Source organism: Acomys minous (genome assembly GCF_964271855.1).
Source record: "Acomys minous genome assembly, chromosome: 15".
In the NCBI taxonomy this organism is placed as follows: Eukaryota; Metazoa; Chordata; class Mammalia; order Rodentia; family Muridae; genus Acomys; species Acomys minous.
In genome coordinates, this window is record NC_140497.1 from 53795781 (window position 1) to 53819688 (window position 23908).

A 23908-nucleotide genomic window follows, 5' to 3' on the forward strand; every position below is an offset into this window, starting at 1 on the left:
CTCGGAAACAACATAACTCAAAGGGTCAGCTTCAGACTAGATGGCCAGAGTGCGCCATTCTGCAAGGAAAGGCAAAACACAAACCCACACGCTCTTACAAGTCTGGAAGAAGGGGATGAGCTGCTGTAGGAGTGACTGAGTGGGGGAAAGCCTAGGAGACAAAACACATGTGGTAGGACGCGGTGGGCCTTGGGTACGGGAACGTTTGCATTGTGGGAAACAGACAGGCAGTGGGGGGTTTTAACTATACAACAACTGGACCTTTATCCTACGCAAGCTGGGCAAGCAGTGGATTATTCGAGGCAGGTGAGTGGCCTGCTGTAATTCATGACTTAAGAGGAGCGCCAGCTTCGGCTGTAGAGAGCTGCCCGAAGGCAAGGGAGAGTGCTGCTCAGGTAGAAGGTGTGGCTTGGGCAATGGCCGAGTATGTGTCATGCTACCTCCCTAAGTTATGAGAGAAGGGTGGCCCATGTCTGCGTAGCTTAAGCACACGTTTTTCACACTGAGTAGACACTGAGTGGGTACTGTGGTGCAAAAGATGCCGACAGTGGCACTCCGCAGACATGCTGGTGAATGGCAGAAGCTTGGGAGTTCCAACTTGGGCAGTGATACCACAGTATTACTGCCCTTTGATTAAGGACCATATTAATGGCAGAGGGTGTGGGCAAATGCCTGTGCCTGGTAGGTTCATGGCTGGAAAGCAGGTCTGGAGGCAGCTATGGCTACCTGGCTAGCAGTCAAGCCCCAGGTCCAGTGGTGAACAGGTCCAGTGGTGAAACCTTGGGCTGTGTGTGTGTGTGTGTGTGTGTGTGTGTGTGTGTGTGTGTGTGTATGCGTGTGTGTATCTGTCTGTCTGATTGTCTGTCTTCCTTTCCCAGAATAAATGACAAGTCTTAGACTATCTTTGTTGAAATATATGGTGCCCCCCCCCGCCATGTAAAGCAGGGACTTATAAACTCAGGAAGTAGGAGGGGCTTTGGGGGCCTAAAATGCCAGGGATGCTTCATTTGCATGCAGCAGCACAGTCCTGTCATAAGAACGGGTCTACAATACTTAATTATCCCATGGGCAGCAGGGAGAGGGAGAAGAACTCCAGGTATGGTTAGGGGTGTGGCAAAAGGTCATTGCCTGAAAGCTAAGATGCCAAGACATCTCATTAGCATGGGAGAGGGTACTTCCAGGAATCCCCTGGTACACCCCGAATAACAGGTTTCTGATAGGGACAGGGTTGGGCCTGCAATCTCCCCGAGGGCTACGTATCCTGTATCCTCCCTGAGGATCTGGGGTTCCGCAGATCAGAAGGAGAGGAGAGGAGGGAGTTCGACATTTTAGCACCATGCTCCGGGGCTGTCTGTTAATGCCAGGCTTCAACCTTAACAGAAGGGTCCAACAATAAATAACTTCTTTTTAGTTTAAGCGTGCCCCCCCCAAAAAAATTTCATATTAGACATCGGGAGAATGGCTATACGAAATAATCAAAATTTATTTGGCTGCCTTGTATTCATACTGGTTAAATCGGGTGACCTTAAGATAATAAGACAAAGTCAGACCGCAAGGTGCCTTTTTATGTTTAGTTGAATATTTTACAGTCTCTTTATACCATTCCCCCAAATGGAGTTGCCATGACGATACCAACATGTTCTCCAGGAGAGGGTATGTAACCCAGGAAGAAGAGGCACTCTCCTTTAGTTGACTAAACTACAGAAGGAATGACAGGAACATATAAAAGTACCCTCATCTTTCTTTAGCTCGTTATAGATGTCAGGGACAAGTGTCTTGAAACCTTACGTGAATGTGATTTATGTGGAAAACTTTATAGCCCGGAAGCCGAAAATAAAAGTCTACGCAATTACAGTCTTAGTGAATACGAGTGGAAGGCTGACTCCTAAGACATTCCTTAGTATACGCAGCTCTTCATAAGCACGAGTTCCTTGTGATCACAGCCATTTCTTGATTTCGCTTCTAATGCTCACACACTGATCCTCCGGAGGGCTATTTATCAAAAAACTTGTCTATATTTGGACAGCTAATCCTCGCTTGAAAAAAATATGACCATAACCTACATTTTCAGAGAGGATTCTCAGTAGCACTTGCTCTTAGAGCCTCTCTTTGATAATCCTTGTTTGCTAGGAGGTAGCAGGGAGAAACGCTTTACGATCTGAAATATGAGGGACACATAAATTTCAAGTGACCTTATAATCCCACATGCAGTATATTTAAATACATGAGAAAAGTGACCAATTATATTTAATGATTATGGACATGATCATAAAGTTAATGTGCACAGTTATTTAAGAAACTATTTTGCTGGGCAACAAGCTGAGCCCTTTTTAATAAGTGGCTCCTAAAAACACAATCCCCAAAGGACATTAACATCTAGAAGGAACACCAGGCCTGGCATTTGCTCCCTGTCATTTCCACGCATTAGAAAAAGCAATGGAGACAAATCTAAATGGCAATAGATTTTATTTAAAACAATCAATTCAGCTGAATTCAAAAATCAAATCTAGCAGCTACTAGGCAATTCAATTTCATAAACAATAGAATTTTTTAAAAAATGGGAAACTACATAGAATTGCCAGGTTTTTTCACTTTGTTAAGATAAAAGTATTTTATAAATAAAAGAATACAATACTTATTAACATAATTCCATCAAAACAAATTATATGTAATATATAAAATAAATATATATACATATATGCCTATATGGCACATATTTGTTATATACACATATACTTCTCTTCCTACCTAATGTATTAGAATTATATCCCCTCACAATTTGGAGAGTCATCAATTTTCAGTGCCTGCGTTACAATGATAATATTGACAGAAATCATAGCTAGGCAACGGTGTACAAGTATAGTACTTTTAAAAAAGTAGATTGTTGTTGTTGTCTACCAAATCATTAGTCCAACCACATTTGGCTGGGGGCATTAAATGAATTTTCTGGGAACCTATCTCTAATTCACCTCCACCATCTCTCATCACATTCCCAATCCCCATCTCTTCAGAGTCCTATGCCAGGTGCTCAGTCAGTGCTATGGCCACAGTCTTCCATCCTTTCCTGTCTTAACTGCCTGTTTCCATCGCTCACACAGCTGTGGTCCAGGGCTTCCCTTTATCAAGTTCCCGGAGTTTCCCACTCCCTCCGGGCTATTCAACTTCTTATTTACTGGATACATGTCTTCTTACTCCTGAGAAAATACATCTGAGGGAGGAGAGAGGGCAGAGATTGCTTCTGCGAAGAAGTATTTCGACATCTCACTTACCACTGCTATTTTCCACACAGGGATCTCACCCTGGGCCTCAATATGGGCCTGAATTATGTCTGAAGCCTCTGGTTAACTCTGTGTGGAAGATGAGTAGAAAGCACAGGGAAAGGGGAGGCGATGGCCACACTGGGGAGGAGACTGCATTTAGTATTTCCAACCCAGGCGCCTTCCGGAAGAGTCATCTCCTGTTTTGACTAGCTGCTCTCAGGGGCAGCCAGGGCCTTCGTCCCTGGCATCTGCTGTCTCCTGCTCACTCTCGCTACTTGCCAGGACTAAAAGGTAAGGAGACCTGCTTTCAGCTCTCAAAGGTTTTGACCTCTTTAAGGGCATCCTCTCATTTGTCCTTGATTTGTCTATAATTTCCACCCTCAAGACTTCAGTGAGTTTTTCGAGGAACCAAAAAAATAAAAAAGGTACCATTCCCTTAAACTAATCAGAATAGTTATGTGTTGGCTGAATTAAAAACCAAAAAACAACAACAACAACAACAAAAAAAACCCACCATTTATCTGGGAACTGAAAGAACATAGCATGGGGTTGATGAAACATACAAAAGCCCTTCAGACACTGACCAATCGTGAGAAAGAGTATTTTAAAGAGTCTTCCTGTTTGAATGTTTCTAAGAAAGCGGACTGAAGAACGGTGACAAAAATCAGCATAAAGGACTTGCCATTTTATCTGACTTCTCCCCTGCCTTGACAGTAAACAGCTGCTTTCTTCCAGGGCATGGTGACACACACACCTATGATCCCAGCACTCAAGATACTAAGGCAGAGAGGGACCAAGAAGCCAGACAGGGCAAGTCCTGTCTTAATAACATGAAACTAAAAGCTCCATTCCTCAAAGCGCCCAGTTAGGAAGCCCACCAAATGCATCAGGGGTGTTTATGCTGGAGACTGCAGTAGTATCCTGAAATGAATCACACAGCAGGGACTGACTCCTTTGTCGTGGGCTGCAGGGGCTCCTGGATTTGGCATCTTAGTGCTTACTGCGGACACTGGGCGTGTCCAGTGGGTGTGTGCTGGAGAGCAGAGGCTGCCTCGAGTAAATGACCCTGAATGAGCAAGAAGCGACTATCTGGATGGCTCAATAGTATCGATTTACAATGCCTGAGTCTGGCAAGCAGCACACTGATGTCTTCAGCACTGTGAATACGATTTCACATTCGAAAACTAAACCGGAAGTGACAGCCAACAGCAGGTTATGGAAAGAACTGGAGTAAAACTGGGCCCTAGTCAGTCACCTTCATAAAATTTTGACAGGAAGCATACAAAAAAGTCTACCGCCCAAATGAAATTCCAGTGAAATCAGAAGATTGTGCATTTGTAGAGGTGTCTGTAAGAACGTGCGAAACTGGGTTTTAATTAAAAAAAAAAATGACAAAATTGACCTACTGGAATGATAATGCAAAACTCAAAAAATAATAGCAATCAGTAACTTGATGACAAATTGAGGAGGACGCCATCGTATTCAGTTACTTGGTATCTGCAGCATTATGAATGTGTGATTTTTCCCTAAAAACATGCCCCCCAAAAGAACTATAGTTATTTATAATCCTTGACGATTGGGCCAGGCAGGCACCTTCCAGCAGGCTATCCTGAAGAAAAGGCATTATGCTAGAGAACGTGAGTCCTCATACATTTCCCTTCTAACTGCCCAGATTTTCAACAATGAGTGACTTTTAAAAGCACCTCCTTTCCTCCTCTCTTCACTCTTATCACAGGTTTCCTTTCCCCCCTCCCTCGATTCTCTGTCATGAGTAATAACAGTGACTGTATAGACTGGCGGATTCTTTCCCCACATGGGGGGGGGGAGCACAAAACCCACTCTTGGGGACGGCAGAACAGGTTGACATTGGCGGTGATTTTGGAGATGCTCGAACCGAGCCCATCACCCGCATGCCTTTTCTCAGGTGAAGATGGATCATACTGTGATGGTGGAGGAGTTGCTTTTAATTATGTTCAAGAGTCAGCAGGTGCCATCCAATCAGAAGGATGGCTTGTTAGGCACTTGCTCCTAAATAGTCTTTTGTACATCCTGGGTGGGAAAAGGTGTTTAACTACCTGAAAGCACTGCAGGGCCTATGAAATTCGGCACACCAAGCTGAGGAGCTGGGGCCCAAACACGGCACCCATCAACAAAACCCCAGCCATTTTTGCCAGCTTTGGAAACTCAAGAATAAAATCAACCGTAGACAAGTTTATTTTAAAATTAACAGTCTGACACAAGTACTGAGGCAGATACATAGCTATTGATAATGACACAAACTCTTGTGGGATGAGCTGCCACAGGGAGCCCTGTCTCTTCCTAGGGTCTCTCCTGGGAAAAACAAAACAACAAAACAAAACAGCAAAACACTAATATATATATGGATTAGTTTCTCTGGCACCTATAGCAAAAATGTAGCTTCCTAGAACACAGGAAGCATAGTGTAAAGATAACAGAACCAACATTAAGGACATAACTTTGGGGATAAAGTTGTCTTAATCCTTGCACTCCCCCTCTGATTCTTTTACCATGCCAGGGTTTTAACTCATACCTAGGATGTTGTTAATATTGTAACATAATAGTATCTTACCTCTCTAGACCCTTTAAACTAACAGACAGATTTATAGGGTTTGAAAAGTGTTCTGCTTCAAACTTCAGAGTCTAAATTTGTAATGTTTTATGCTATATATTTGTATTATTTATATATTGCATGTATAAGTGACGACTGTAAAGACAGTTTCAATTGAGAAGATAGATAATTTCTTCATATTACACTAGACATACACTTTTAAACAGGCAGATGCCAATGGCCTATTTGATCAGAATCTCCTTCCCAGATTTAGCTTTTAGTCTTAAGAAGATGTGTTCCAGGGACAGTACATGACATCAGCCTGCAAACCTCCCACTGTAATTTGAGGTTGCAAAGGGGCAGGCCTCTTAAAAGACCTCCTCAGGCTCCTTTGCTTACAGCTTTCACTCACAGGGGGAGCTCATTAGCATTTACCTAACACTGCTAAAGAGAGAGCAAGCAAAGCCTTCAGCAGAAGGAAGAGAAAGGAGTTGATGGTACCTCTCCCTATAATTGCAGCATGTTTTACAAAGCGATGAATTAGGCACTCCCCAAGCAGTGCTTTGGAGCAAAGCACTTCCATTTCTCTCTCACATGTTTACAGTTAACATCTCCTAGAACGGACATTTATCTGCAAAGCAATAAAGCCACCTTCCTTGAAGCTAGCTTAGTCTTTGGGTTTCCTTTAACAGAAAAAAGTGTAGGTCCATCCATCAAAAGTACAAAGCTTAATCTTGCTCAGACGGACATTTCACAACTGCAGTTTACAGGTAAGTCTCAGGGAGAAAGGACTTGGGCCAATGTACAATAAGTAATGACAAAAAATTCACATGATGCCCGGGTAGCATCTTCGCCCACAAAGCACACAGCCGGTGTTTTCACTATGGACCACCAGAAGTGCCATGAGTTTTATGAGAAGTTTCTCAAGTTTCTTCGCCACTTTGAACATTTTTAAACAGCTTGTTTACATTCACACAGTCATCAGTGAGAGAATTCTTTTGGTTTCTTTTGCAGGACCGGCTATCCTGGTCTTTGTAGACCAGCCTCAAACTCACAGAGATCCACCTGTCTCTGCCTGCTGAGCGCTGGGATTAAAGGAGCGCGCCACCACACCTGGCTCAGTAAGAGAATTCTTAATATGATGTTGTGCCTCAGTGATTCAATTATACACGTTATTTTCGCCCTCTGAAACAGCATAAAAAAAATGACATGGTCAAGCTGAGATTTTGCCCAAGTAAATATATAGTAGTTTGGTGAGAGATGAGTACATGAAAACAAATGCATGTATGGACACTAGCTTTTACATTTCTTAAAAACTAAGAAATACTCAGGGAGTTTATAATTTGTATGTAAGCAGATGAAGAGGAGGGAATGTGGACGTGTGTGGTAGAAGTGAGGCTTAAAGTAGCTTTTTCTGGGATGCCCATGTAGATCATGGTAGAGCAATTGACAAGCATATGTGAAACCTGAAGTTTATTCAATACCGAGCACCATGATAAACACATAAACGGATAAGATAAATAACTGAATGAAAAAAGACACCAAAGTTACAAATCAATATCCCCAACTGATTCCAAGTTAGTTTTTTGTTTGTTTGTTTGGTTTTGGTTTTTTTGTCTAGTTTGTCCACTAGTAGCAGGAAGGTCTGTAGTGCCCCCTACTGGCCAGGAGGCTTATTGGTAACTCTTCCAGTATTAGTTAAAAGACTATGCGTGCATAGAGTTAGGCTTAAATGAGACAGTTTGATAATTACAGCTGGTTTCCAGAAATGTGTAAGTGTTCTTCTAAAAAAAATTAACGTTAAGTATCTTCTCTGTTTTATCTGCTTCTGAATTTGGTAGAAACATTATTCAGAAAAAGGAAAAGTCATATTCTTCATAAGAAAGAGGAGGATTTCATCACTTTTAAGGAGGGAGGGAGGTTGCAGGGGGTTCTACAGAAAACCACTGCATGATGCACAAAGATTAGAAAAGTCAATTTTTCTTCACTTAAAATGTTTACTTAAAGAACTCTTGAAAGACTTTTTTTTTTACATTTAAGGCAATAAGTAAACCTTAAGAAAGCTTTTAACACTTTCTTAAAATATAAAACAAAATGTAAAAATCAGATAAAAATGTGAGGCCTGCAGATGAGCTGATTTCATAGTAACGCAAACAAGTGAGTTTTATGCCAACAAAAGAAGTTAAGAAATAGAGATGACAGTTTTCAAAGAGCATAAAACATTAAAATTAAACTCTATGAAAATATGGAAACTATTATACTTATTCTAGAAGGGGCTAGGTACAGTTTTTGAGAGAGAATTCAATCCTAGAAGTTATGTTGAGTTAATAAATGTTACCTTACTATTGTCTTCTGTGGAGGAAAGAGTGATGAAATGGGGCAGAGGAAATAAACTTTCTTATCACCAGGTGAAACATACTCTCATTTTTTTTCTGAACAGTCAGATAACTAAAAATTACTACATACAGGAGAAAAACAAGTATTTGCTTTAACTAATGAAAAGTTACTACTAAATACAAGTGAGGTGAATAATCATTTTAATTATTAACACTTGGAATAAAATACGTACATTATAGTGAAGAACACAGGTTACCATGTAATTACATATGTCCATAATGAAAATCAGTTAATTAGGTTAGGGCAAACATTAGGATAATGTTTAATTTAGCTACTCTCTTAATTCTAAAGGGATACATACGCAAGGCAGAAAGGCAGGGGCAAAGGGACTGGGAGACAGAGAGAGACAGTCCAGGAGCTAAGAGCTTAGATATATCTTGAATAAACACACCAGAACTCAGGAGAGCATATAATATCCCAATATATTTTTTAAAATATAAGACTATAATCGGCAAAGTCATGTGATGGCCTCTTGACTAAAATTCTATCAGGGGCATGTATACAATACTCTTGACTGAAATATTACCCAAGGTGTATAGATTCCTATCAAATAAGAGTGGCTGCAACTGTATAAAACAATAGAGAAGCCATTAGAGAAATGTGCTTATTTGGCGTCTGTTAGCTTCCAATATTACCCCACACAACTTAATTCTGAGCAAACCAGTAGTCTTAAAATGATTGAATTTTTATTAGGATGAGTTTGTACTACAAAAGCGTTCCCAATAATGACCTCTTATTTCTCAGGGCTTCTCACCACATGTCATAGATGTGATACACACTAAAACAAAATTCAGAGATGCTAAGTCAGTGTGTTCTTTGCAAAATAGACTTTGTAGCCATGTTGTCCACTACATGCCTGGCCTTCTACATCTACTTAATATTTTAATAGCCTTTGGGGGCGGGGGTCTCAGTAGGAGGCGGTAGTCATCACACCATGTGAGGTCGCAGAGCAGTTGCAGTAGGAAACAAGAGATGTTCATTTGGGTCTTATTAGAAGACTGTCAAGAAAAGCATATTTCTCCCTAAAACTATTCCTTAAACATAACCGAGGAAAAGGCCACCTGTGAAGAACTTATTACAGCAAAAGACTCTGCTTTTGACGGATGGGGCTAGGCTCCACTACATCATAATGTAAAGTGATAGATGGAGAGCCAGCAGGTTTCTTAAAGTCACCATCCACGCCTACCATATTTTGAGGGGAACCCGTTAAGACCAAAGCCTTTCAATAACTGTAATGACAGGGGGAGGAAGAGGCCGGGAGGGGGCAGGGGCACAAGGTGGCAGGGGGCGGGAGGGGGGGTGGTAGTCCTAACGTCACTCCCGGTGGGTCTGGACAGAACCCACGTGAAGGCTGAAGTGACAGAGAGCGACCTCCCAAAGCTTTTCCTACACATCTCCAAGCCCGCGCATCTTGCTGTGATCACCCGCATCCCCGGCCCCAGAGTCCTGTGGTCCTATGATTCCACCGTTCCATTTTTAAACCTGTAGAGTGGGAGGGTGTCTGAGTACCCTGCTCACACAGATGGCGGTGGGAGGACTCTCAAGGACATGTTGCATGTAGTAAATGCCCCACTTCACTACGTAATCACTCCCTTCCCATTCCACAGGGACCGAGATTATGCTATCTCCGAGAGAACCGCGGAGACGGCGGCGCCTTATTAACGGCAGTGCCGCAGCAGCAGCAGCAGCAGCAGCAGCAGCAGCGCGCACACGTGTGGAAGGCACACAAAAGGAGGAATTCCTTCCAGTTATGCACACCTGGCAACGAGCGGAGCAAGAACGCAGCCTACAGCACAGGGTCACTTTTCTACACTAGGCTCCACAGGCTTGGGGGGAGGGGAACAGACTGAGAGAGGGAGGAAGGAAATGAACTCAATGAAAGATTTAAAAAAAAAAAAAGCACACGAGACATTTCTACATTCTTTACGCTCTAAAAATACGCCACACTAAGAAGCCATTTGTCACGGCAACCTTTCTGAGAGTGAAACGAGACCACCGTGCCAACCACCAGTTTCCACAAGCGTCTCTCTTTCAGGATTGCTTCAGTCTTTCTCTTCTACAGAGTGGTTTCAGTGCAAAGCTGCTGCACAGCACAGCAGTTCTCCCATCTGGAGTTTCGGGTAATCAGCACTCACCCCAATCGCATTGATTATCTTAGAGCCATTTTATGCTTCCCCTGTTACTTTCTCAGCCTGTCACTGCCTGTCAGATGCCGGCGGACTGCACAGCACCCCGCCATCCCACCATACAACGCTCCACAGTAATTAACGCGGCGTGTCTTTACCTTGGTCTCCTTAGCAGAAAACTCTGAGGAGTTGGAAATTTTCATGGACTTTGACCGGTGGGACTGCCGCCGGATAGAATCTTCTCGAGAGTACTTCACAGAACCCGAGGTCCTCACCCGCACCTTGCTGGCACTCTGAACACTATTCACGCCAATCATTCTGAAGGTCTACTGGGGAACAGGTTTGGAGAAATAAAAAGGCACTTTCCACCCGTCACAAAGCTCTAATGCTGAAAGAACTCTGCCTGTTGTACTCCAGCAGCGCCAAGCAGCTCCCGAGCGGCTCTAAGATCGTCTCAGCTGAGGAAGCACCAGCCTGCCTCCCCCAGCATCTTCAACTACCCTGTTTGCAGCGAGTCTGATTGTTCCAGGCACGGCACACGTCACTGGCTGCAAAGAGGGGGAAAAAAATGCAATCCCACCCCTTGCTACTCGGCTCTTTTACACACACACACACACACACACACACACACACACACACACACACACACACACACACACACACCATATTCACACACTGGAACAAATGGCAATTGGCCAAGCAAGCAACTCATTAACATTCCAAATAGCAACACCGTTTCTCTTGTGCAGTAATCTCATTAATGTCAACAACAAAACAGACACACCACAAATAAAAGTCACAAGTAATCTGCAAGGCACCACCACGTGGGGTAAGAATGGACGGAGCCACAATTCTAAAAGGGAGAAAGATACGCAGATGCGTCTCAGGGTGTCAACAGGCTCAATCAATTACAGGCTTTCCACAGAAGGCTAGCCACAAAGGCATTTTGGTGATCAATGATTTTTCTTTCTTTCCTATTTCAAATTGTGTTGCTGGTCAGAAGTAAATGTTTCCTATGACCTTAGACTATCACTGCCTGGTGTTTATACAGGAATTGCTGACTTGCTCAGCAAATGCAGAAGGATGTTAGTTATCTCCCTGTTATGCTGACAGTTCAGGGGGAGGGAAATGAGGGTGTTTGGGCATAGGGTAAGATTAATAAATCCAATCCAGATCAATAAGGATATTCCAAAGCCACAAATGCTGTGTTTATGGGAACTTGCTGCCTTCTGAGCAAGAATTACAAGTTGGACATTGTTAGAAAACAAGATATATTTTGCTCTAATAATTTTAGTTACTTTTGGATGAAATTTTCACAATTGTAACACCTGACTTGCCTAGTCTCTCAGAGGCAACAGGTCAACTGCAGAATCATGTCTTGTTCCCGGTATTAATGCAAATTAATGAAACAAAAAAATAGTATGTAAAAATAATTCTGCCAAAAATGCTGACTCAATTGCCTGCAGCCTTCAACCCCGACTTCCTTGTTGATTCCTGAGAATTCTATATAACAGACAACCAGGTGCTGATGTCCGGGGACAGTCCGCTGTTGCCCCCCTCTGTCACCTAGCCCAGGGAAAGGGAACGCTGGGGCCTTTGATTTTTTTCACCCCATGACAGGCTGTGTTCTACTTCCCTTCATTGTCCCCCATCTTTTCTTTGAAGCCTTGGGGCTTCAACTCTTCTATAAGCACACTGATAAATGTGAGTGGAGTTTGTCTAAAATAATAATAGGAAATACATTTAGAAGATCTTAGGCTCTGCTGCCCTTAGGGCTGCATGGAGTTCAGAGACTACGAAAGCACTTTGTCTTCTCTGAGGTACACTGTTCTCTCTCTTGGTTAGGAATCTAATGGCTTTATACTTTATGGGGCAGGTTTCAAAGACATAAGGCATGTACTGTAACAGGGTAATAAGGCTAATAGTTTATAATATATGCAATTGTAGCTGGGCACACAGTAGGTATATATAGCCAATGTAATACCCAAGGTGGAACTGCAAACGCACTGCATCACAACACATTCCAAGCAGCACCCTGAATAAGCAGAGAGCCGACTCAGAGTGCACAAAACAAACAGCACTTACTATTAAAGCCTGAGGATATTTGCCAGTCTCCACAGGCAGATTCAGAATTTCTACAGAGGCTGTTTGCTTTTCTCTACCAAACTGGTTACTAAAGACGGTAAGAAAGAAAACTATATCCTACAATATGATATCCAGCTCCATTTTCGGGAGGTCTGGAAGCAATGTATTACATTTGCCCCATTGCTGCCAAGCAGGCACTGGTCATAGACCATAATAACCAATAACCACTGCATCAGTTCAACACCTAGAGCTTTAGAGGAGTGCCTGCATCACTCTCCACCTGTGTAGATGAGACAGTTTAGGATGCTGTCTCACAACCCAGTCCAAGCCCTTATGATACGCCACACGATAAGGCAGCATCTCCCCCATGCTGCCGACGCAGCAAGACTTTGTAGAGCAGAGGGAAAAGTCTTCCTCCTTCCCTGCCCTCTACTCATGTTCCAGAACACATACCTCTGTCTGGGTGGTGACAACCACTACTGCAATGACCCTCACAGTCCAGGGACGAAGAACAGATGGTGCCTCTAACCTGGCTATGCACAGTCTTAAGAAGCACTTCGGGCACTAGAGAGATGGCTCAGTGGTTAAGAGCACTGACTGCTCTTCCAGAGGTCATGAGTTCAATTCCCAGCAACCACATGGTGGCTCACAATCATCTATGATGTGATCTGATACTCTTCTGGCCTGCAGGTGTACATGCAGGCAGAGCATTGTATACACAATAATAAATAAATAAATCTTAAAAAAAAAATAAAGAAGCACCACTTTGGTGCTTTCAGGGTCTTCTGGTTCTTGGTTCTCCATTACTGACTGCCCTGTCCAACCAGATCCACATCCTCAAATAATGTTTCATAAAATAAGGATGCAATACATCATACTTAATATGGCTTTCTAAACAAACTATTTTGGTTCTACACTTCCTTTCTACTGCCCACCATCTTGATATGGCTACCTATAGTTTACAGGTAGATGTACTATAAAGAATCTGCGTGACACATCACACGGCCCCATTCTGTACTAGCCTACCATGAGGCCTTGCCTGCTCTAGACATTAGCTGGCCTGTACAGACAGATTGCTTCCAATAAAATAAAGGCAGGCCTCCTAGAGAGCAGCAGCTGTTTAACGGCAAAAAAACAACTTTCCATGAAAGCTTCAGCAGAAAACAAAGGTGACTTGCTTAACAGAACAAAATGGCAGGGGAAACTATCAAGGCAAATTCTGATGCTGTCTGGGAATGAGGACACTATTCATTACATAAACCCCACAATCTTCTTTAAAAGGTCTTAGCTAACAACAACAACAATTGAAAAATACTCAACAGAGACCCAGAGAAATGAACCCTATGTGATACGCTTTTCACTAACTGCCTAGTAGGTGTCAGGCAGTAGGGGCATATACCACTCACACAACCGTGCCCTGAACTTGGAATCATTAAATTGTGTCAGCACACTGACAACAGTACATCCCTTTGGAGTATCGGTGAGCTTAAAGGCTTGCAGGCCTCAGGTGAGATAATTGGCAGAATGAGAGTGGATGTAGCTAACAGAAGCTCCCCTCTTGGCTAAAGCAATCTTACAGAACACTGGCCAAACAAACAAAACCAAAATTTACAAACCGCCGAAACCAAACATGAACTACATATAAAAGGAAAGCAAGAGATTCAGCTATGAACATGTGGAGAAGGCAAAGTGGAAACGAATGTTCTAGAGGCTTGGCAGGGTTCAGGAGGCGGACAGGACGTGGGGGGTGGGGTCAAAGGAGGCCACTTTTCCTTTATTCTCAGAACAGAACGGTGGCTTTAACAATTCCTTAGTTCAAAAGGATCCTATGTTTTTCTGTCTTTAGGCTCCTTAGATTACACTGTTGGGACTGAGGCAGGAGAAGGTGACAAGACGCTGACCTGATAGAGGGCGGGTGCTGGCTGAGATTTAGTCATGTCTGTCACATGACCAGCATCTTCAAAAGGCTGCCTCTGTTTGAAGGTGCTAATGAATAATCTTCCAACTAGTCCTTTGGACTCAAACTCACCATCAGATCTGGACTTAGAAATAATCACCTCACCTCCAACCTCTTCATTTTCAAGATGAATATCTCCGAGATAAAGAAACCGGAAGTGACTTATTCGGATCCTGACTATGACAGAGTTTCTTACTTTCTAATGCCAGAGAAACTATTTAGGGGGACGAGGGGGTACATATGCCGTCTCCTAAACGATTTGTCTTTAAAAAGCTAAATATACCATGAACACATATGTCTAGATTGCATCAATGCTGGAAATGAGTATCTTGAAATGGCAGTAGATTCTCGGAGACAAATTCCAGAAATGAAATGGAGATGACCACTTATGAGACAGTTATGGAGAGTAGACTTGAAGAATCAACTCTTACCTGTCCTAACTTACAAACCGGGTCAAACATGTGGCACCGTCTGTTCCTCGCTGTTATAGGGGAAGGCAGGCGCCCTACAGTGTATCGTGTGCTTGTGCTTTGCAAACATCATGTGATCACAAAACTAGACCTCCTTCTACAGAACAATATTTATCATCTTAAGTGACAATGCATAGATACCATGGACACTGTGGCATTAAAAAAAAAATCGAACTAAATGTATGTCCCCTGCCTTCCTCCAGATGGACACAGCACAGCCAGGGAAGCCATTTTGAACATAAGTAGATGCGGCAGCTCAGCTTCTCCTAGCACTTTATGTCCACAACAAAAACTTGATCCCCAGACAGCCTGGCTACATGAGGTTCTGTTGAATTTGACACTCATAGGAGAGCCTGTGCTCAGTCTTCTTGCTAGGTGACACCAGTCCACCAACTGACCCTAACTTCTTTCTCAAAACTAGGGCTGACTCTGGAAATTTCTCACAAACCAGAGTCTTGTCTATGCTGCCTGTCTACCTTTTTTTTTTCCTCTGGCTCAGAAGGTGGCTGAGCAAGGTTCATATATACATACCTTTACTTTTGCCCATTTCAAAAACAAAAGCAAAAAGATTTGCCCTACAGGATGACTACACATTTACACATTTCCCCATTCATAAACAGTTAGTATACAAACAAATAAAAAAAACCACTAAAAGTAAGTCATCTTGGAAGCTTGATTAACATGTACAGTAATTGACAGTTGGGTGTCAGAGACACTGTGATCTGTTTTACCTAGGAGAACATGTTGCGTCACTCCAGCAGGCTCCATCTTGCCTGTAGCATCACATGCTTTTAATTCCATCTGTTCTTCAAATATACAAAGCAACTAGATGGGGAAATCCTTTAAATAGAACCGTCTTACATTTAAAATTAAATGACATGGATATCTCAAAGGAAGACAGACATGAAGGAGTCTCGAACTTAAAAAAAAATATCATTTTCCTTCTGGACTAAGCCATTCATGTCAAGTCATTTAGATCAGAGACAGACATCAGCTTTGGTGGTTGGGAGTAAGGGAAACTGCACAAGGAATTCTGCATCTAGGACACAGCCTGGTGGTATAACTGAAATTTTCTTCCCGAACTATTACATTGTGAAAAACACAGAACCCAACTCCAAAAGGATAGGCTTTCTCAAGGTAGGTGGGTAAACCAACCTATTCTACATACTGAAAACTCTGTAAATTCTTGTTACAAGAAAGTAATCTTCACTCTATTGCAAGACGCAAATAGAAAAATCAGGTTTCCAAGCCCTCAAAGCTATTTTTCCAAGGTGAGTAGGCTAGTAATTGTATACATGGTAGTAAGTGCTGAGAAAATGTTCTGTTCCAGAAGCCAATCCAATAAGCCCACCTGTAATTACCCCTCTCCACCACTCAGTGTAATAATAAACATTGCCGGGTGCCTAATATGTGCCAGGCACAGTGTCTGAGAGGACATGAAATGACTAGAGACCTTGCCCTCATGCAAGAAAGTGTCAATCAATGTAAATTACTCCGCTCGACTGTTTTCCTAAAGCATTACTCAGAGAGCACATCACTGTCTTTTATCCCACTTTTATTTATCAGAAAACCCTTTAATGCTTCTACCTATCATCAAATTTTTGATTAGCTTTAAGCTTTTTTTTTTAAGTCAATTATTTCAAGCTCTTCCTGATGATGAAGAAAAACTGGCTACACACCTTAGTGGAGGAAACACTTATTTTGTAAATACAGTCCATCACAGCAGGGAGGCACTGTAGCAGAAGCAGTGTACAGCTGTAGTAAGGAGACTGTAGCAGAAGCAGTGTACAGCTGTGGTAATAAGTTAGGCTGCATCTAGGAGGGTCAGCTGTGCAAAGAAATAGGAATCCTTGGCTTTATTTTCCCTTTTTATCCAGTATCTGAGTCCAGACCAGTGGATGGCGTTACCCTTAAACAGGGTGGTAAGTCTTTCCTCCTCAATAAATTCTCTCTGGAAACGTCTTTACATATATATCTAAAGGCTCATTAAATCTGTATTTCTAATCAAACAAAGTTAACAATGTAAATTAACCATCAGGAAACACACAATGGTTCCCATTTGATGCCACGTAAGGGTCCTTATAATCTCTAAAGTACAAATGACAAAACATGTTTAATTTGGCTCAACATTTTGATTTCTCTCATTTACAATTCCAGGCACTAGGAACAGATTATTATGCAAAACCAGGCAGAATCCCATCCCCACAGAGACAAGCAAATAATCATTGATTAAATATCAATCCCTCCAACAAAGAGAAATCAGTAACACTGTCGATATCATAATGAAGACACAAGCAGGGTTCTGAAAGGATGCGGGCTTCTCTGAGAATTTCCCAGAGGAGACTAGGAAACGATGACCCAGATGATGCCGAAGGATAAACTGCAAAGGAAAGGGACCCTGAGCAGAGTGTGCACCCTTCCTGGGGTGCAGGAGAGAAGCATGAATGTGAGTGACTGAGAAGAGACCAGTGAGACTGAAAGGAAGGCAGGACTGTTGGGACAGCAGCCAGATTAAGGATGAGGAGAAGCTATCCACAGGCTTACAAAAGCAGTGACAGAATTTCAATATGATACTAAGCAATGTTTCTGTCTTCCCAATAACTAATGTGGATTCCTGGGACATACCAGTGTATGGGACATACTCAATGTACTACAATATTCGTGTTTATACAAGGTAGGATCAAAGGCATCAGTGGTCCACCAATGTCTACACTAATACGAAGTTAATTTTATTGCTGTGTATGGCCATAAAGGTGCTGAGGCTTACTTTAACTCACAGCCTCACCACTGTAAGTAATTGCAAGATAACAGACATGGCAAGAATTGCTCATCACAAAAGACAAGGAATTGCTACGTTAGGGTCATTTTCTGTATCCAAGTCCTTAGTTTTCACAAAAGCACAATAAGAAAGTTGCCCATGCTGGAGAGGTGTTACTTAAACATCTCAGTCACTAGGTCCATCCAGAATCCCAATTTCTTCCTTTTTTTAAAAGTCATATGGGAGGGTGAAAGGAAAAAAATGTTATTTTAAAATCTTAAATCTGTACTCTGTGGTTTCAGAAGTCCATTTCCAGAAATAGAAAGTCTAGGTGGGAGTTTAGATCAGTACCAGCTTGCCCTCAAGTATATATTCCTGAAAGTATATTCCTGAAGGGTGGAGAAAAACCATGAAGCAGAGTCAGAGGAAATCCAGTTCATATTCCTAAATAGGTAAAGGCCAGGTGCTATGTATATGAAATGTCCCAGGCTGAGCCAGACTTTTTGAGGCCTGAGGTATACAGGGCTATTTTAAAGGCATTTCCCCTGACCTGCTGGTGATATTGCTTCGTGCTTCCTCCGCATCACCATCAGCCCTTACAATATCTGTTGGGTTCCAATGGAACCAAACCAACTAGAGACGTGCAACCTTAAACCAAGACGCCAAAGAAACAAAACCAACAGATTTAGTTTAACATTCTCTGCCTCATCCAAGATTCAGTTAGGCCCAGACTGTAACTGTAGCTTCCACAGCTTAGCAGCATGCATGGCGGCAGTAAACTACAATGCTTATGTGACCAAAGAGACACGTGTTGACATCTTGACTTGACTATTGGTTTGAGGAGAGTTTCTTAAATTCTCTAAATTTCACACAAAAGCAAAAACAAACAAACAGAAGAAGCATGCCACACTGGAGGAGAACCACACCACACTAGACCTTCACTCCTTTTAGGCGACTCGCTTTAATTTTCCCACTTTAGAAGAACTCTGCCATAGGTAGCAGACAGGCCCTGTCTTGTATGTTAGCAGCAAATGCATAAGCCTAAAGGTACTAGACGTTTGTTTCTTGATGTCTTCATAGGAGGCCACCTTGTGGCTGCTATACTGGCAAGGGTAACATCAGTCCACATCTCATATGGTCACAAAAAGAACCTGCTATTGTCCTCTGCTGTCTGCCTACCTTGGTTCAGGTCTGTTTCCCACCTAGGACTCTTGAAACAACCATCACTTTTAACTCCCTGATAACTTCTCAGTATATTTTACCCAAAAGTTCTGTGTCCTTCTTCTTTCTCTCTCTCCTCTCCCCCCATACCCCCTCCCCTTCCTTTCTATGTTTAAATGGGAGCCAAGAATCCTGGCTAGTGCAGATATCGCATGATGGGATGCTAAAGGAAGCATGTAGCGCAGTGCCGTGTAATCATGGCATGTGCAGTCAAGGATAGTCAGGTGGGACCTTGAATGCTCTGAAAGATGCATTAATTTGGGATCTGACTGTCCACATGGCCAAGTCTTCCAAAAAAAAAAAATAGTAATAGAGGAAGTCAGTATCCAAATCCAGGGCTTTTTCTCAGATTAGAACTACACTGACATTTACTAAAGCTTGGACCTCCAAACACTAAGTAAAACTTTGCTGTTACCTGTGCCCTGTCAACCTACTCACTTTGGTCCTTGACCTTCAGGCCTTCCTGTCTACCCACTGTACCTGCTGCCACTACAGTCCCTTCACACTGCAGGGAGAACATCTACAAAGCGTCATTCAGCAGATTCACCCCTTCAGATGAAAGCTCGCTTTTCTCATACTTAGGTAATGAACTTATTCTGACAAGTCACAGAGTCCTCACTTAAGGGGTCTTTGAAGCTGGTCCACTGTGGTGCTGAAAATTACAGCATCCCTAAAAGCAGTATTCAAAGATATTAAGAAATACCTAATATAATGCTTTAACTCATGGAGAAGCAATAAATGCAAAGGAAAAGAAAAGGAAAAAGGAAAATTAAGACAGAAAGGAAGTAGGCTGCGTGGCTCTCATGCCCTCCAAGAAAAAAAGAACTACTGACCTCTAGGAGCAGGAAACAGCTTCCTTTCAAAAACCAGCAACAGCAAACAACAGCCCTGAGCTGACATTACAGCAATGCTGAGTGCATCCCTTGGGTTGGTTAGCAGAAGGGTAACAATCTAAATTAAACCTTAATATCGCCTCAAATGAACCGCGCAGACAGGAAAGACAGGAAAGGGCAAGTGGGTGGTGAGCGGAGACGAGCACCTGCCAACCCTCCAGTCATAGGTTATAAATAGGACTGGCTAATGCATCAAATAGCATCTTTGGGAATATAAAGGTTTGGTCCCAGGATCCTCCTTGGGTATCAAATCTATAGAAGCTCAAGTTCTTTGTGTGAGTGGAAAAATAGGTAAATACAACCTCAACATAGCCACCTGGACAATAATTTCTAGACTACTTACAGTAACCAATAAATTAAAATGCATTCAAAATTATTTTCATACTCCATTGTATAGTGAATAAATACAAGAAAAAAGTCTGTGTCCAATATACGTACAAGTTTTTCCAAATATTATCCTTCCACTGTTGAACCTATGGGTTGGAAACCACAGCTATAGAAGGCTGGCTGTACTTTAGAAACAAACTATTAATCTTCTTCTGCATACTTGAGGAGATACCCAAGAGAATTTATGATATGGATAACTTCAGTCACTTTCAGCAGGCTTTCTTATTATATAATAACTGACATCTATATGCATATAGTACATGCGATGTCTATGGAAGATATTACAAATAATTAAAACACTTCAACAGCTCCCATCACCATTAAAGCTTCTTGAGTTCAGTCTCAACCACTGAACTCTTCCTCAGTACATACATTATTTTGAGGTTTTGTGTCTGCCTTATGACCTCAGGCATCTATTGGGATTACAGTCTAGAAACTATCCCATATAGGCTCCAGGAAACGAGTCATACAACGCTATTGTCTGCAACAGGGAAACGGAAGAAACATCTCGATGGCTAAGTAGTAGCATTGACCTACGTACAAGTAGAACAGCAGACTTCCATCTGCAGGGAGAGCTATGTAAATGGAGGGCGAAGAAAGAAAACAAACACTCCTGGATGGAATCTGGGGATTCCCTTTGGGAAGGAAGGCACATGAAGTCCTGCTGTTGGCTTGCTCTCAGAACTGCTGCATGGTGAAGCAAGCTCCTGGGAAGGCAGATCTGCATCTGAGGACGATCCACCGCTGCTCTATCTCCACCGCCCGACTTAGGACACATTTAAGGACCACCTCAGCTCTACAGCTTGTGGGGAGTGTGGAGGCCTTTGGTGAAGCTGCATCATGGTCCACAATTTCCAGTCCTGCTTCCATCTCCAACCCATTTTGACAAAGCATGTTTCCCAGGGAGTATCAAATAAGCCAGGTGCTTCAACCCACCCCTATGGAAAACTTTACTAGGCAGATGTCATTAGTTTCCTTTCATAGGTGGATTTCATAGATGGCAGCTAACCTGCCTAAACCTACTCAGCTACAAAAGGAATCAGGTTGAACTCAATGTTAAGTCTATCTGAATCCTAAATGCTATACAATTCTCTGCATTGCCTATATCACTAAATAGCACATGCTCAGTTTCCATTACAATACACTCCTTAAGGCAAATATTAACTCAGATATTGTTTGCCATAAAATGTCCCCAGAATGAGCAAGGTTTTGTTATATTTTAATAGTAATAGAATATTACATTGGCAAGCTTATGACCAGTGTACTCGCCTATGAATATAAATGTGAGGTACTTAACTTTTATTGAGTTACTTCTAAGAAATACAGTCCCACCATCTTTACTTACTCTAACTAAAATCAGAGAGTAATAGTACACACCATATCAGTCAGACCACTATTAGTTCTATGAAAAAAGAATAAAACAGTATACAAGAAGTATATCAAAATTTAACAATCACAGAAATCTCATTAATATATTTATAACATAGAAATTTTAATAATTTATACATCCAAAATGCTATCATTTCAGCATGTAATGGATATAATAATTACCGAGACATTAAAATTCTTATTTTTTTCTTATTAAGTCTTAGAAACCTGGTGTGTATTTTTACACATATGAAGCAACTCAATGTAAACAGCCAACTATCAAGTGACCTACAGCCATGTGGGGCCAGAGGCAACAGTATTAGCTATCCACATATAAAGGTAATAGCACAAAAAACTAGCTAATAACAAAAATAAAAATAGAGAATTTGTTAATACTTCTAAAATATTTTGACAGTTGATTGGTGATTCTCCTCATTAATCTATTCAATTCAAACAAGACTTATTTATAAAACAAAACAAACGTATTTCATTAGCTTTTTATATTGAGGCTTGAAGTTTATAAAGGAATATACATTCTTCCCTATCAAAAGTAGATCTGGAAAGATTTTGCACGAAATGTCCATCTTACCAAAAGCAATCTGCACATTCAGTGAAATTCCCATCAAAATTTCAGCAGAAATTTTTCCCAGAAAAATCTGGGATAGCCAAAACAACCCTAGATTGTTTTACAATAAAAGAACTTCTGGAGGTATCATTATCTGTGATTTCAAGCTGTACTACAGAGAAATAGTAATAAAGTCCCAGTGGTACTGGCATAAAAACAGACAGGTTAATCAAATTGAAGACCTAGAAGTAGGGGGAAAAAAAGACATGGCACCTTAACTACACCTTAAAAAAGGGGGGTGGTGATTCATGTTCATTAAAGAAACACTACTGCAGCTTAAATCACATACTGGCCCTCACACACTGCTACTGGGAGATTTCACACCCCACTCTTGCTAGTAGACGGGCCATCTACACAAGAATGCAAAGCAGCAAAGCTGGAGCTAACTTTACATAGTAAACTGAATGGAACTAGCATATATTTACAGAACATTTCACTCAAACACCAAATAACATACTTTCTTCTCAGTACCTCATGTAACTTCCTCCAAAATTGGCCACACACACAGACAGATACAAGAAAACTGAAATAACACCATGCCTCGCATCTTATCAGCATGGATAAAAGCCGGATATTAACAATAACAGGAGGCTTACAAACTCCTAGAAACGGAACAACTCTCCACTGAAGGAACAATGGGTTAAGAAAGAAAAAAAAAATTAAAATAAGTGAAAGACTTTGTAGAATTGAACGAAAAGGAGTAAACATACACAAACTTCTGGGACACAATGAAGATAGTTTAAGAGGCAAGTTCACAGCACTACGTGCCTACACAAAAATATTGCCGAGATCTTGTACTAGTTACTTAACAGCACTCTTGAAAGCTAAAGTGAAGAAATTGTACCCAAAAGGAGAAGACAACAAAAAATAAACACAGGGCTGGCAAAAAAATATTTTTTAAAAAATCAATGAAACAAAGAGTTGGTTTTTTTAGAAATATTTTTTAAAAAATCAATGAAACAAAGAGTTGGTTTTTTTAGAAGGTAAGTTTAACAAACCATTATCCAAATTAAAAGGCCTAGAAAGAATATCCAAATTAACAAACTCGGACACAAAAGGGGACATAACGACAGACACTGAGGAAATCTAGGTAATCAAAAGAACATACTTTAAAATATGTATTATGCCAAATTGGAAATATTTGCAAATAAAAGCAAATGATAATATTCTTGATGCATACAAATCAACAAAGTTAAATCAAGAGCAGATCAGCAACTTACACAGACCTATAAACCACCCCCCAGGTGAAATAGATGCAATAATTAAAAGTCTCCCAACCAAAACCGCTGGGCCAAATGGTTTTACCATAGGATTCTACCAGACTTTTAAAGAAGAATTAATACCAATACTGCTCCAAATATTCCACAAAACTGAAACAGATGGAGCATTGCCCAACTCATTTTATGAGGCCACAGTTATCCTGATATCAAACTATGCAAAAATCCAACAAAGAAAGAATCAGACTAATTTTCCCTAAGAACATAGATAAAAAATTGTCAATAAAATACTTTTAAATACATCAAAAAGATTATCCATAATGATCAAGTAGGCTTCATCCCAGAGATGCAGGGATGGTTCAGCATATGTAAATTAATAAAAGTAACCTGAGAAATAAACCAACTGAAAGACAGAAATCTCCCACATGACCAGCCCAGCATGGTGGTGAATGCCTGTAACCCAATAATCAGGGAGGGAGAGGCAGGCGGATCTCTGTGAGTTCAAGGCTACCCTGGTCTACAAAGTGAGTCCAGGATAGCCAAGGCTATACAGAGAACCCTGTCTCAAAAACAAA

At 41.5% G+C, this 23908-nt stretch overlaps 1 protein-coding gene across 10 annotated transcripts in view; it reads right to left on the reverse strand.

Annotated features, from left to right (window-relative positions):
* PSD3 (pleckstrin and Sec7 domain containing 3) overlaps positions 1–23908 on the reverse strand; it is a 541746-nt gene that overhangs the window by 110573 nt on the left and 407265 nt on the right. The window contains exon 1 of one of the 10 annotated variants that reach the window (XM_084758400.1): positions 10511–10981. The exons of the other annotated variants lie outside the window; for them this stretch is intronic. Coding sequence (XP_084614526.1) covers positions 10511–10669 — 159 coding nt within the window. The 5' untranslated portion in view covers positions 10670–10981. Of the gene's footprint in view, positions 1–10510; positions 10982–23908 lie in introns of those variants that run through there. 10 annotated transcript variants of the gene reach the window in all.